Source organism: Rhinolophus sinicus, chromosome 2 (assembly GCF_057876585.1).
Source record: "Rhinolophus sinicus isolate RSI-liver-muscle chromosome 2, RSI-T2T, whole genome shotgun sequence".
Taxonomy (NCBI): domain Eukaryota; kingdom Metazoa; phylum Chordata; class Mammalia; order Chiroptera; family Rhinolophidae; genus Rhinolophus; species Rhinolophus sinicus.
Window position 1 is genome coordinate 125,692,683 of NC_142502.1, and position 12,246 is coordinate 125,704,928.

At 46.9% G+C, this 12,246-nt stretch overlaps 1 protein-coding gene across 2 annotated transcripts in view; it reads left to right on the forward strand.

Moving 5' to 3' along the window:
* SH3RF3 (SH3 domain containing ring finger 3) overlaps positions 1–12,246 on the forward strand; it is a 368,321-nt gene that overhangs the window by 254,022 nt on the left and 102,053 nt on the right. The window contains exon 4 of one of the 2 annotated variants that reach the window (XM_019715016.3): positions 11,425–11,778. The exons of the other annotated variant lie outside the window; for it this stretch is intronic. Coding sequence (XP_019570575.3) covers positions 11,425–11,778 — 354 coding nt within the window. The remainder of the gene's footprint in view (positions 1–11,424; positions 11,779–12,246) is intronic. 2 annotated transcript variants of the gene reach the window in all.

Consider the following 12,246-nt stretch of genomic DNA (forward strand, 5'->3'; position numbering starts at 1 on the left):
GTGGCAACCAAAACATAAAAAGGGGAGAATAAAGGCCTGAACCGGAATATGGGAATGGAGAAAGTAAGCGTGCTGAAGAAAATGGAATACTGTAAATATCAAACTTTCTTTTACATAAACTTAAGGGTAACCACTCAAAAGAAGTACAAATTGGCAGTTACAAAATAATCGTGGGATATAAACTAAAGCATAAGGAATATAGTCAATAATATGGTAATAGCTATGTGTGGTAACAGGTGGACACTAGACTAGTCACTTCTTAAATTATATAAATGTGTAACCACTGTGCTATATACCTGAACTTAATATAATATTGAATGTCAACTATAATTTAAAAATTAAAAAGAAATCGGGGGGGAAGGTGAAGGGGAGTAAGAGCTCCAAATTTCCAGGTATAAAACAAATAAGTTATGGGAATATAATATACAATATAGGAAATTTAGTCAATAATGTTGTGATAGCATAGTACAGTGTCACATGGTTCCTGGACTTATCATGGTGATCACTTCTTTAGGAATATGAATGTTGAATAACTATGGTGTACACCTGAAGCTAATATAATATTGTATGGTAGCTATATTTTAATAAAAATCTTTTTTAAAAAAGCTTCTAACAAATGGTTCCTCTGGTTATAGAACACACCCAGCTAAGGAGCTGTTTTTAACTCTTTGCTACTCATGGCCTTTTTGTGACTTGCACATGTTCTTAACAAATGAGTGAAGTTGTCTGTTCTCTTATTTTAATTTGTGTCCAACTCTTTCTGAAATCTTCTGTCTCGCAGGCCTTCATACTAAATAAGCACATGATCGCTGACACCGGGAAGGAACATTGTATAGTATTAAGAGGCTGACCTCAAAGGGGAAGCGTCACCCCATGTTAATTGGGGTGAATGCCCAGGAAGTAAGGGATGACAACTTTGAGCAGAAGCTCAGAAAAAGGGAGTGCTGTGCTTGTTTTCTGGCTGTAGTGGAGGGACCCCCTCACCAATAAGAACATGCTGACCTTCTGTTGTGGGGTGGCTTGGGAGGCCCATGTGGTGGTGGTGAGGTCATTGCCTGGACTCGTGGCCATGTCCCATGTGTCAGTAGTGAACCAGTGTGCCCCTCTGATTCTCAGAAAGACACTGTCAGGGCCAGCAGCAGGATCACAGGTCACACGGGTTACATGTGAATGCTACTGTCTTCATGAGAGCAAGGGGCGGGGACTGGTTGTGAAGGTGGTCCATAGCTTCGCCAGATGACCCCTCAGAGCTGATAACACCATGGAGCAGGTGAAAGAACCCCTGCTCTCCACGTTATTCCAGAGGCTGGTGGAATGACAAGTCCTTATGGGAAGTGGCCTGGCAGGCGACCGAGTTGGGATTTTGTCCAGTCTATGAGAACAGGATGCTGAAATGAATTCCACTTCTCCTTTTCCATACTTTAATTTTTAGTTATCATTTCTTCCAAAACCCTTGCCTATACTCAATCTTTACATGCAAGATTAGACAGGTGTCTGCACAGTTCAGATCTACACCTTTGTCTTTTTTATTATTATTTTTCAATTACAGTTGACATCCTAATATGATATTAGTTTCAGGTGTACAACATAGAGATTAGACATTTATATACCTTATGAAGTGATCACCCTGTTAACTCTAGCACCCATCTGACACCATGCATAGTTATTACAACATTATTGACTGTATTTCCTATCCTGTACTTTACATCCCTGTGACTATTCTTATAACTAGCAATTTGTACTTTTTAATCCTTTTTCACCCATTCCCGTACCCCACCCTCCCATCTGGCAACCATGAATTTGTTCTCTGTATCTGAGTTTGTTTCAGTTTTGTTTGTTCATTTATTTTGTTTTTTAGATTCCACATATAACTGAAATAATACTGTGTTTGTTTTTCTCTAACTTAATTCACTTAGCATAATACCCTCTATGTCCATTGATGTTGTAAGGAGTAAGATTACATTCTTTTTTATGGCCTAGTCATTTCACTCTACATATGGACCACTTCTTCTTTATCCATTCATCTATCTATGGACACCAAGGTTGCTTTCATATCTTGGCTATTGCAAATAATGCTGCAATGAGCATAGGGGTATATATATGTTTTTAAATTAGTTTTGGATTTCTTCGGATAAATACCCAGAAGTGGGATTGCTGGGTCATATGGTAGTTCTAATTTTATTTTTTGAGGAACCACCATGCTGTTTTTCATAGTGGCTGCACCAACTTGCAATTCCACCAATAGTGCACGAGGGTCCCCTTTTCTGCACATTCTTTCCAGCACTTACTGTTTGTCGATTTATTGAAGCTAGCCATTCTGACAGGTGTGAGGTGATAGCTCATTGTGGTTTTGGTTTGCATTTCCCTGATGGTTAGTGATGAGCATTTTTTCATGTGTCTGTTGGTCATCTCCTCTTTTGAAAAATGTCTGTTCACGTCCTCTGCCCATTTTTTTACCGAATTTTTTTTTTTGGCGTTAAGTTGTATGAATTCCTTATATATGTTGGATATTAACCTCTTATCGGATGTATCATTGGCAAGTATCTTCCCCCATTAAGTATGTTGTCCTTTCATTTTGTTGATAGTTTCCTTAGCTGTGTGAAAACTTTTTGGATTGATGTAGTCCCATTCTTTATTTTTCATTGTTGTTTTCATTGCCCGAGGAGACATATCCAAAAAAATATTGCTAAGAGCAATGTCAAAGAGTTCACTGCCTGTTTTCTTCTGAGAGTTTCATGGTTTCAGGCCTTACATTTAAGTCTTTAATTTATATAACATATATATATATATATATATATATATATATATATATACACATATATACACACACACGTTTTATATATATATATATATATATATATATATATATATATATATATAGAGAGAGAGAGAGAGAGAGAGATAGAGAGAGAGAGATAGACATAGACATAGATATTTAGATATACATAGATATATATGTAAATATATATATATATATATATATATATATATATATATATATATATATATATATATACATATGTAGTATGAGAAAGTGGTCTAGTTTCATTTTTTCACATGTATCTGTCCACTTTTCCCGACACCATTTATTGAAGAAGCTGTCTTTTACGTCTTTACCCCATTGTATTTTCTTGCTTCTTTTGTCATAGATGAATTGATCATATAGACATGGGTTTATTTCTGGGCATTCTGTTCTGTTCCTTTGGAGTGTGTGTGTGTGTGTGTGTGTGTGTGTGTGTGTGTGTGTGTGTGTGTGTGTTTATGCCAAAACCATGCTGTTTTGATTATTATGTGCTTTTAGTATAGTCTGATATCAGGTAATATGATACCTCCAACTTTGTTTTTGTTTCTCAAGATTGCTTTGCCTATTTGGGGTCCTTTGTGGTTCCATAAAATTTTAGGATTAATTGTTATAGTTCTGTGAAAAATGCCATTGGTGTTTTGATAGTGATTGCATTGAATCTGTAGATTGCTTTGGGTAGTATGGACATTTTAACAATGTTTATTCTTCCAATCCATGAGCACAGTATATCCTTCTATTTATTTGTGTCTTCAGTTTCTTTCTTCAATGTCTTATAGTTTTCTAGGTACAGGTCTTTTACCTCCTTGATTAAAATTATTCCTCTGTGTTTGTTTTTATGCCATTGTAAATGGGATTGTTTTCTTGTTCATCTTAACTCCTGGATATTTCTTGTTTTAAACCTCCATTATCTGAATAATTGCCTCAGTTCTCCAGCCCACTTTGGCAACATAACTAGAACCTCACCTGTACGCTTCAGTCACCCTGAGAGGAGGAGCAAGGCTTGAGCACAAACCCAGAGAGGACAGAATGGAAAAGAGGCAGCTCCCTTGTGCTGGGTGAGGTTTGGGTCAGATGGGGGGCTTTCCACCAGCCAGGGCAGCCTATCTCTCCTCTGGGTTTCCATTACCCCACTGCAGTGCTCTGGCATTATCACTTTGTAAAATACCTAATTCTGAGGATGGGAATCACTTCAAGGGTAAAATCCCTCCCATAACAGTTGAACAACAAATATCTGTTGAATGAATGGGACAATGTCAGTCCCAGAGTGTTGGCACGTGGTATTACAAATGTCTAGAGTTCAACTTCCTCAGTAAATAAAAGTGTGGCATTGTTAACAGCTGTGAGTTCACCACCATATCATCGAAATAAAAGGAAGGAACAGAAATGGTCTTCCACCCTTGGTAACTGTAGCTGGAGTCCGTCCTCCCAGTGTGAGAATTTGCCTGACCTAATTTTCATGCCAAAAGAGTGTTTCTGATTTCTAAAGACCAATATATGAATATCTAAAATGAACCCAACACCCTCCAATTGCCAAAGGCAGGTATAGAGCTCAGTGGATATGTTAATTTTTAACCTAAAGATCAGAAAAGCATCCCCACACTCTGAGGTAAAAGCAAATGACGGCAGATGCAATGGGATGTGGTAGAAAAGGTGTGAGTGACAATTATGGTGCCACTTGTTGACTGTATGATTTAGAACAAGGCACTTAAACTCTCTGAGCCACACTTTTCTCATCAGTAAAATACCATATTGATATGGCCTCAGAAGGTTGGTGTAAGGGTCAGATGAGCCTTTGTGGTGACGAAGGTAGATCTCAGATATGGTTGGCTGGTGGTCATCACCAGGCCACTTGCTTTGACTGGCTCAGGCAACCATCCAGAGCCCTTATTTTCTCCTCAAAGGCTGTAGCTGTGTTCCAGCCTTTAATCAGTGGGGTGCTGCATGCCAGAGTTCAAAGGAAATGATTCTGTTCTGCTGATCCCCGGCCCTGCTGATAGTTTAGTCTTATAAAACATGAAGTGTTTTACAACAAAGAAGCACTGATCATTGCAGCTCAGCAGTCTTTGCCTGCCCATCTTGCCAAAGCAGGAAGTTCCAGAGATGTCTCTTGACAAAAGTTTCAGGCAGGTAAAGGCCCTTCTTTCTCCGCTCCTGAGTTTTGTGACGCTCTAAGGAATAATAGGCCAAGTACCCTGTGTGGTGACCCATTCTGAACTCAGCGCACTGTGAGAGTAGTGCATTAAAGGAAATGCCACGCAGAAGCTGCTATCTTTGGTCATGTGATTATTTTGTGAGTAGGGTGAAGCTACAAGTTGCAAAGCAGAGTTCTAGAAGCTTGCTAGTCAAATGGGGTCTGTCAAGAGCAGCAGCTTTGTCTCCTGGGCTCCTTTGTCAGCCCCCTTGCTTCCTGCTGCCGATGTGTTGAGATTGGACTTCCTTCCTGTGGGTTAGGACAGAGGGGTTGCTGTGCGCATCACTTTCCCTGTTATTTTTCTTAAGAACTGCTGGGCACCACCCACCCCAATGTCCTTCCTTTCTTGTTATATGTGATATCTTATATGTCTGGTTTCCCAACCATATTCCTTTTTAAAAAAATTCCTCCTCCACACTTTCAGTTTAAAGTTCTCTTAGTCATAACTCATGGTTTTTAGGTAACTTTGCTCTGCCCAGGCCCCCAGGTCTGACACTTTTCCGGACCAAGTACCAACTCCAGTGCTGGCTTCAGGCTCACCGAGGGGATCTCAGGGCTCCTGTAAAACCGCCCATGAGAGAGCGCCTGTGGGGAACTGTTTAAACAATGGAAAAAAGAAACTCTTAAGTTCTTCCTGTATTTCTAGATGTTTCTGTGGTTGTGGAGGAATATCACATCTGAGCTAATAAAGTTCGTGAGACAAAGTCCTGGGAAGATGGTCGCTAAGCCACAAGGGCCAAACACAGAGTCCCTGTTGGGGAGCAGCATTGGCTGACCATTACTATCCCATTGGCAAGACTGGACTGTGCTGGAGGAAAACGTGTCTGACTGTGTGAGCTGACCTCCCCCATCTGATGCCATGTTCCCAGGAGCATGTAGATCGTGGCTTGCCTCCCACAGAGGGATCCCCACAGAGTAAGAGGGAGCAGGCCCTATGGTGGGTGCCTTCCTTTCCAGGAGCCAATGACAATCCTCTGATAAATGAACAAACTCATCGAGACTTAATTATTGGGGCCACCAGTTTGTTTCCATTTTGTTTGGAAGTTGTAGATGTCTTCTATTTCCATCAAAAACGTTCAAAATTAGAGTTACTGGATTCATTGGTGAAGACGGATTCTTGTGTTACGTGGACGAAGAAAGCCTAGTGTGTGTCTGCGTGTGCCTGTCTGTGTGCGTGGGAGGTATCCATCGAAAAACAGGTGACCCCACATAGGCAGACAGAGCCACAGAGCCTGTTCATTTCCAGATGACCATCTTGGCTGGGGGAGGCGCACATCTTAAGGCTGGAAGCACTTGTCCACCTCACCACACTCTACCCCTTCATAGTTGGCAGTCAGTAGCCACTCACAGAACACTAGCATTCTGGTTGTGGGGGAAGGAAAGGGACACCTCCCACTTTTGTTCACTGTCTCCTCAGCTCTCCCCTAGGACACTCAGGCTAATGGCCAGGATCCCCCAGGCCCCGTGAGGCAGGGCTGCACTCCTACTCAGGGGGAGCAGTCATCTGGTTTCCCCACCATGTGGAGGAGGCCTGTGGTCGAGAAGAGACTGTGCCCAGTGGAGCAGGAGGAAATGGGAAAATGTGGCTGCTCCAAAAAGATCTGATTCAGGAGCCACTGTCATGGACAGATGCTGGGAAGTGCGGGTGTCCTGGAGTAATGGGCCCACGCGAATGGGTGTGTTTACCCAGAGAGAGGCTTTCCAATTGGGACAGCATTGGTGCCGCTAGCTGCCAGGTCCAGCCCTGAGCGTCCTGCCACATGGCTAATTAGAGCTTGTTGAAAAGGGGGTGGCAGCGTCCCTGGACAATGAGCTTTACCTCCAGGACCAAGTCCCAGAGGTACAACAGTCGTCTTGGATTCCACCACACCCAGTCTGTTTGCCACTGTACTTATCAAAGTCTAGCAAGCCAGGGGCTCCAGGCGTGGGGGGTCAATTACTGGGTAATTTTATCATATACATCTCCAACAAGAAGCCACGTGTCCCCAGTAAAGAAGATAAAACTGAACTGTTTCTCTCATCAGGAGGCCTTTCACTGGAAGTTCCCTTGCTTCCTGCAGAGATGTGAGGGGCTCTAGAGCTGCTGATGAAATGTTGAGAATTCACCACTTGGAAACAGAAATTCTTACTTTTCCTACGGTTTGTTGAAAGTACTATCTGTCATGGAAGTGCACTGGCCCTCACTTCAGCACCCACTGTGGGCTGCGGCTCGTTCAGGCATGAGTGAGAAAGGCATGATACCGCCGCACCCTAGCTCTCCCTCAAGAAGGGTACTGCAGTATTTTGGGAGCGGCCCCTGGGGGACGGGACGTGTTGAGGACTGACAAGTGCTGGTGGTGGGCTGCGCGGCGATCCGTGCGCAGATGGCACTGCCAAGGGGCCCGGTGAGACCATGCTCTTGGCGGCCCTGCCTTGGCTCCCGGCATGGCTGTGTGTTCTGGGTGTGCACACACGTGACCTGTCAGGGCCGGGATTGCCTGATTTTGAAGATGGAGTTTCTAATAGTCAACAGTGTCATGGGGGACGTAAGTGAGACAGTCCAGGCCTGTTGCTTTGGGGAAGGATGGAGTTATCTGAGCCCTGCCTCGGGAATATAAAAACACATGGCAGGTAGTGTTTAGACCGTTCCGATGCTGATAAATGGGAGGCATTGTACCTTTATGCTTCTGTTTTGATTTTGGCCCTGCAGGGTGGGTGCAGAACACTGGGGTCCAGGAGCTGGACTCTTTGGAGCACCCCACAAAGGGCTATGGGAGGGAACGGGCCCTGCTTTGTTCTTTGAGCTAGTAGCACTGCTGAGGAAGCAAGTGAATGAGAGCCATAAACTAGAGCAAAACAGCTGAGCCTAGTTGGAGGAAGCATTTCAAAGGAAATAATCCTGGATTTAGATCATACATTTTGGAGCCTGGAGTGAGTTTTTCATAACCTCCCTCTGAAAGACAGGTATTTGTAATGAAAATGCTGACAGCCCTGTGCCTGGGCCAGTCTGAAGGCAGTGTGTGATCCACAGAGGTGAAACCTCCGGTGCTGTCACTACTTACATTCAGAGGGGCTTTATCTTTTTTTCTTTTTTTTCCTAACTCATCAAGATGCTACCCACTGCAAACCCTAGTAGTGTATGCTGAGTGAGAACCTGGTGTCCTCCTCCACCGGCTCAGGGCTAAGGGACTCTCCTAATCCAGGCCTGAGGCCAGACTCCACTGTGTGGTGGCATGGCCCTTCCTGGCCCAGCCCCCACCTGGCTCCAGCCCACCTGGGCTCAGCCAAGGGCATGGGTGTGGCTCCTGCACCCCTGACCTGCAGAGCCACAGCTGGCTGCAGTTTGCCTTTCCCTGCCTGCAAGCACCTCCAGCCTTAGTGGATTTCCTTGTCCACGTCCTCTCCCTGCTCCCATGGGAACCCTCTGCATCCTTCCCGACCTTGCTCAGTCCATTCCCTAAGGAAGGCTTCAAACTGCTCCCTACAGTGGCCTCTGTTGACTCACCCCTTCTCTAAACTGGCATCTCAGGTTGTGCCTTACCCTCAGCACTAAACTGCATTGCACAGTCTTTGCTTTGGCTTCCCTTTGCCCCTCTCTGTCCCCATATGGCTTGCAGGTGTGTTGGTGTTCCAGCAGGGCTCTGTGTTATGCCTCCTCCCCTGACCTCTGGGGCAAGGGGGCTGACCTTGGCAGTGAGTGCTGAGGGAGGTAGCCATGCACTCCAGGGAGGGAGTCAGGAGCTGGCCTGGAAAACCTACCTGACCTGCTGTGCTCTGCCAGCAGCCAGAGGCCTCTCCATCGGAAGTGCCTTTAGCCTGGGAAGTGGCCTTGGTGCAGGGGAAGCTGCACGCTGCCAGAGTGTGGGAGGCAGTGGAGCATGTAGGGTGCAGTTTATATGCTCGGGGCTCCCTCGCTGAGCATTTCCCAGAGCAGCACAGCTTGGCCAAGTATGAAGAAGAGAGATTAGTCTTTGGTGTGCCTTACTTCTCTTCCATGGTCCTTCACTCCTACCCTGGGGGTCCCTCCCCGGGACACTCCATGCCATTGTCCCATCCTGGCAGAAAAAAATGTGGGTGGACCATCCTGACCAAGTCCAGGCCTGTCCCATGTCCTAAACAGGGGACTGACTCCAGGGCCACTTCTGAGCCCATGGCACTCATGTGAGACTTGCTTGGGGATGGCCTGGGGCACTGGCCCTGCCTGGACACACTGAAACTCTGGGTCGCTGGGCGTAAGGCCTGTCGGCCAGCTCGGCCCTGGAAATCCCCGGCATTGTGGTGGGAATATTGTCTCTACCTCCTGTGCACAGCCATCCTCCAACCCCCCCCCCCCCACACACACACACACATCTGGAATGCAGGTAGGCAGAAAGACGACCTGAGATGGTGCATTTGTCTTTCTACTTCTACTTTTTACTTTTCTACCTTTATTATCATGTGGCTCAGGCAATGTCAGGAACACATCAGTTAGCTCTGCCAGCAGTTAGTACAGGTCTGGTCTGCCTGGCCATAGCTAGCGACCTGAGACCTCACTTTGTAGGCCTGTTGGGGAAAGGCACACCTGTGCTTCCCTTGATCACATAGGAAAGCCATGAACAGGCCCTGATCTGGAAGTAAATTTTAGGAAAACAGGTGCTTTTTCAGAGTAGAGGGGACTTTCCATCGTTGAACCCATTGAAAATAAATAGAGTGGGGCTGGGGACTTCTCTGTCCACCTGCAAGAACCCAGCCTGCGGGCTGCTGGCTGTTTTCACCAGTTCCGGGTCAGGTGAGGGAAGGTCTCAGGCCTCTCCATCAAACGCCTTGAGAGAGCAGAGCCAAGGCCTGCAGTGACTTTTGTCAGGGTGTTTCATTGTAGGGACCACACAGAGCTTATGTCCGTAGGTGAGACATTTGGGAATGTGGTGTCTGGAAAGGGAAAAGGATTGAGCAGGGATGGTGCCTCAGCCAGCCTTGGGAATCCAGCAGGCTCTGGCCGGGCTGTGCTCTGGGCCGCAGTCGGGTCCGGCTGCATACTGGCTGTCAATAGGCAGTGCTGGGGCGCCCACGCCTGCTGGTGTGGGTATTACGGTGTCTGCTGCTGCCCAGTCGTGCAGGACAGAGGCTTGTGAAGGCCTCCTCTGAGCCCATGACACCCACACCCTTTTTGTCAGGTGAGGGGAAAGCAAAAAGCAAGGGCCTGAGTTCCCTCATGTTTAACTCTGTGCTTCCCAGGGTAGGGCCCCAGAAAGCTAGCTGACCTTGACTCAGTTTCTTGAGCTACTTCTGAAAGGATGAGGCAGAAAGAATGGAATTTTACAGGCTTTTGTCTAGCATCATGGCATTCGTTGAACCCATCGTTTGGAGATGGTCGCAAGCTGAGTCTCACATCCAATTTTCTTCCTGGCCACACTGAACACACAGAAACTAGCTCTCTCCACTTCATTCTTTCAGTCACTATAAGTCCCATGTTTAGGCATGAACCGAGGTTGAGCCAAGTACATCCCGAGAGGGAAGGGTCTCCATCATACACCTTGAATGAAAAACTTGCTCCAAGTGTAGGAGTTAGAGACACTATGGCCCCTAGGACTGACCCTTCATGTAACCTGAGGCCCTGGTGGACCCCCCGCGGGAGAACAGGGCGTCTCTCCTCCCACAGCCCTGCAGCCACCACCAGCAGAGCTGGGACAGAAGCCTTGTTAGCCACCGAGTCCTGATGCTCGGTTGCCTCAGGCCGTCATGGACTTGAGCCCTGATAAGCTCCACTGGGATCAAACTCTTTCCTCTAAAAGCACCTGCTACTTTATGGAGCAGGTCAGGGGAGAGGGAAGGGGTCCTTGCTGAATCGCTGGCATTAATGCAGTACTGACTCCTCACGGACCAGAGTCAGGTCAGCTCTGGGTTTTCACTGAAAAGAACATCCAGGGGTCCCAGGCAGGTGGCCAGACTTTCCTGCCACCTGCAGTCGCCAGTGGTTAGGAAGTGCGTTCTGGTCACATGCCTTGAATTCTCCTACCAGAGTGACCTCATTGTGCAAAGCAGGCCAGGAACCTGTTGTCATGGTGAATATCAGGCGATGGCTGGGCGTTCCCTGCTCTTCTCTCTGTGGTCTCTCACTCTCTGCAGGTCTGTACCTCGCACCTCAGAAATGGGCAGCTCAGGAAAACACTGGGGCTATATTGGGGCACATGTGGTAGCCAGCCCTTAGAAAACACAGCTGTTCCAGAAAAACCTTTTCAATTAAATCTGCAGATGTCACTCCAGCCTTTGTTGTGCTTTTCTTTTCTTTCTTTTTTTTTTTTTTTTTTTTACTGCATCATTCATACTGGATGCCCTGTTAGAAAGATCTGATCAATTTGAACACATTGTCAGCTTTTAAATGTGACTGCAGGCTGGGGGAGCTCAGAGAGCTGGACGCAGCATGTGATCATTATTTAATGAAGCCACCCCCCTCTCCCCCTTTCTCACTTAGCTCAACGACTCTGCCAAGCAGCTTATTGAGATGGACAAGCCCTGCCCAGCTGCTGTGTCTGGCTGCCATGCCTCGTTGCCCTCCGACCCTGGTGCGGTGGCCAGTGTGGCCCCAGGTCCCACTTTAAGCAGCACAGGGGCAGTCAGTGCCTTTCAGCAGCGTGTGGACGGCAAGAAGAATGCCAAGAAGCGCCACTCCTTCACTGCGCTCAGCGTGACACACAGGTCCTCGCAGGCCGCCAGCCACAGGCATTCCATGGAAATTAGTGCTCCTGTTCTGATCAGCTCTAGTGATCCCCGAGCCGCAGCCAGGATCGGGGACCTGGCTCATCTGTCCTGCAGCGCTCCCACCCAGGTAATATCCTTGGGGCATGGGCCGGGAGGCGCTGGGCTTCCCTCCTTGGGGCTGGGGGCTCCATCCTCAGCTCTGAACTCAGCGTCCTGTCCCCTGAACTGGCATGAAGGAAGCCAGGCAACACACCCTCTGGGGTGAACTCTTTCCCTTCTCGCTGCCTGGCCCCAGGGACTGCCCACCCCCCAAAGCCTCGGTGGTGTGTATACCTGTCACTACCAGAGTAAATATGTGACCGAGACTCTCAGTGTTCAGTGAGGTGCTTTGTAACGGTCCGTGACACAGCCTTTGAATATTTGGCTCACCATGCAAGAAAATTATCCCATCTTAGTTTGCATTCAGTCTACCTGATTGTGTCACGGAGAATGTCTTGGTTTAGTGTTAAGGTGCTTTTAGCATCTCTATAACCCTTGCCAATTTCTTTCCCTTTCAACAAAGAGTGAAAGGGCCAGAGCTCAGAACCAGAATTGA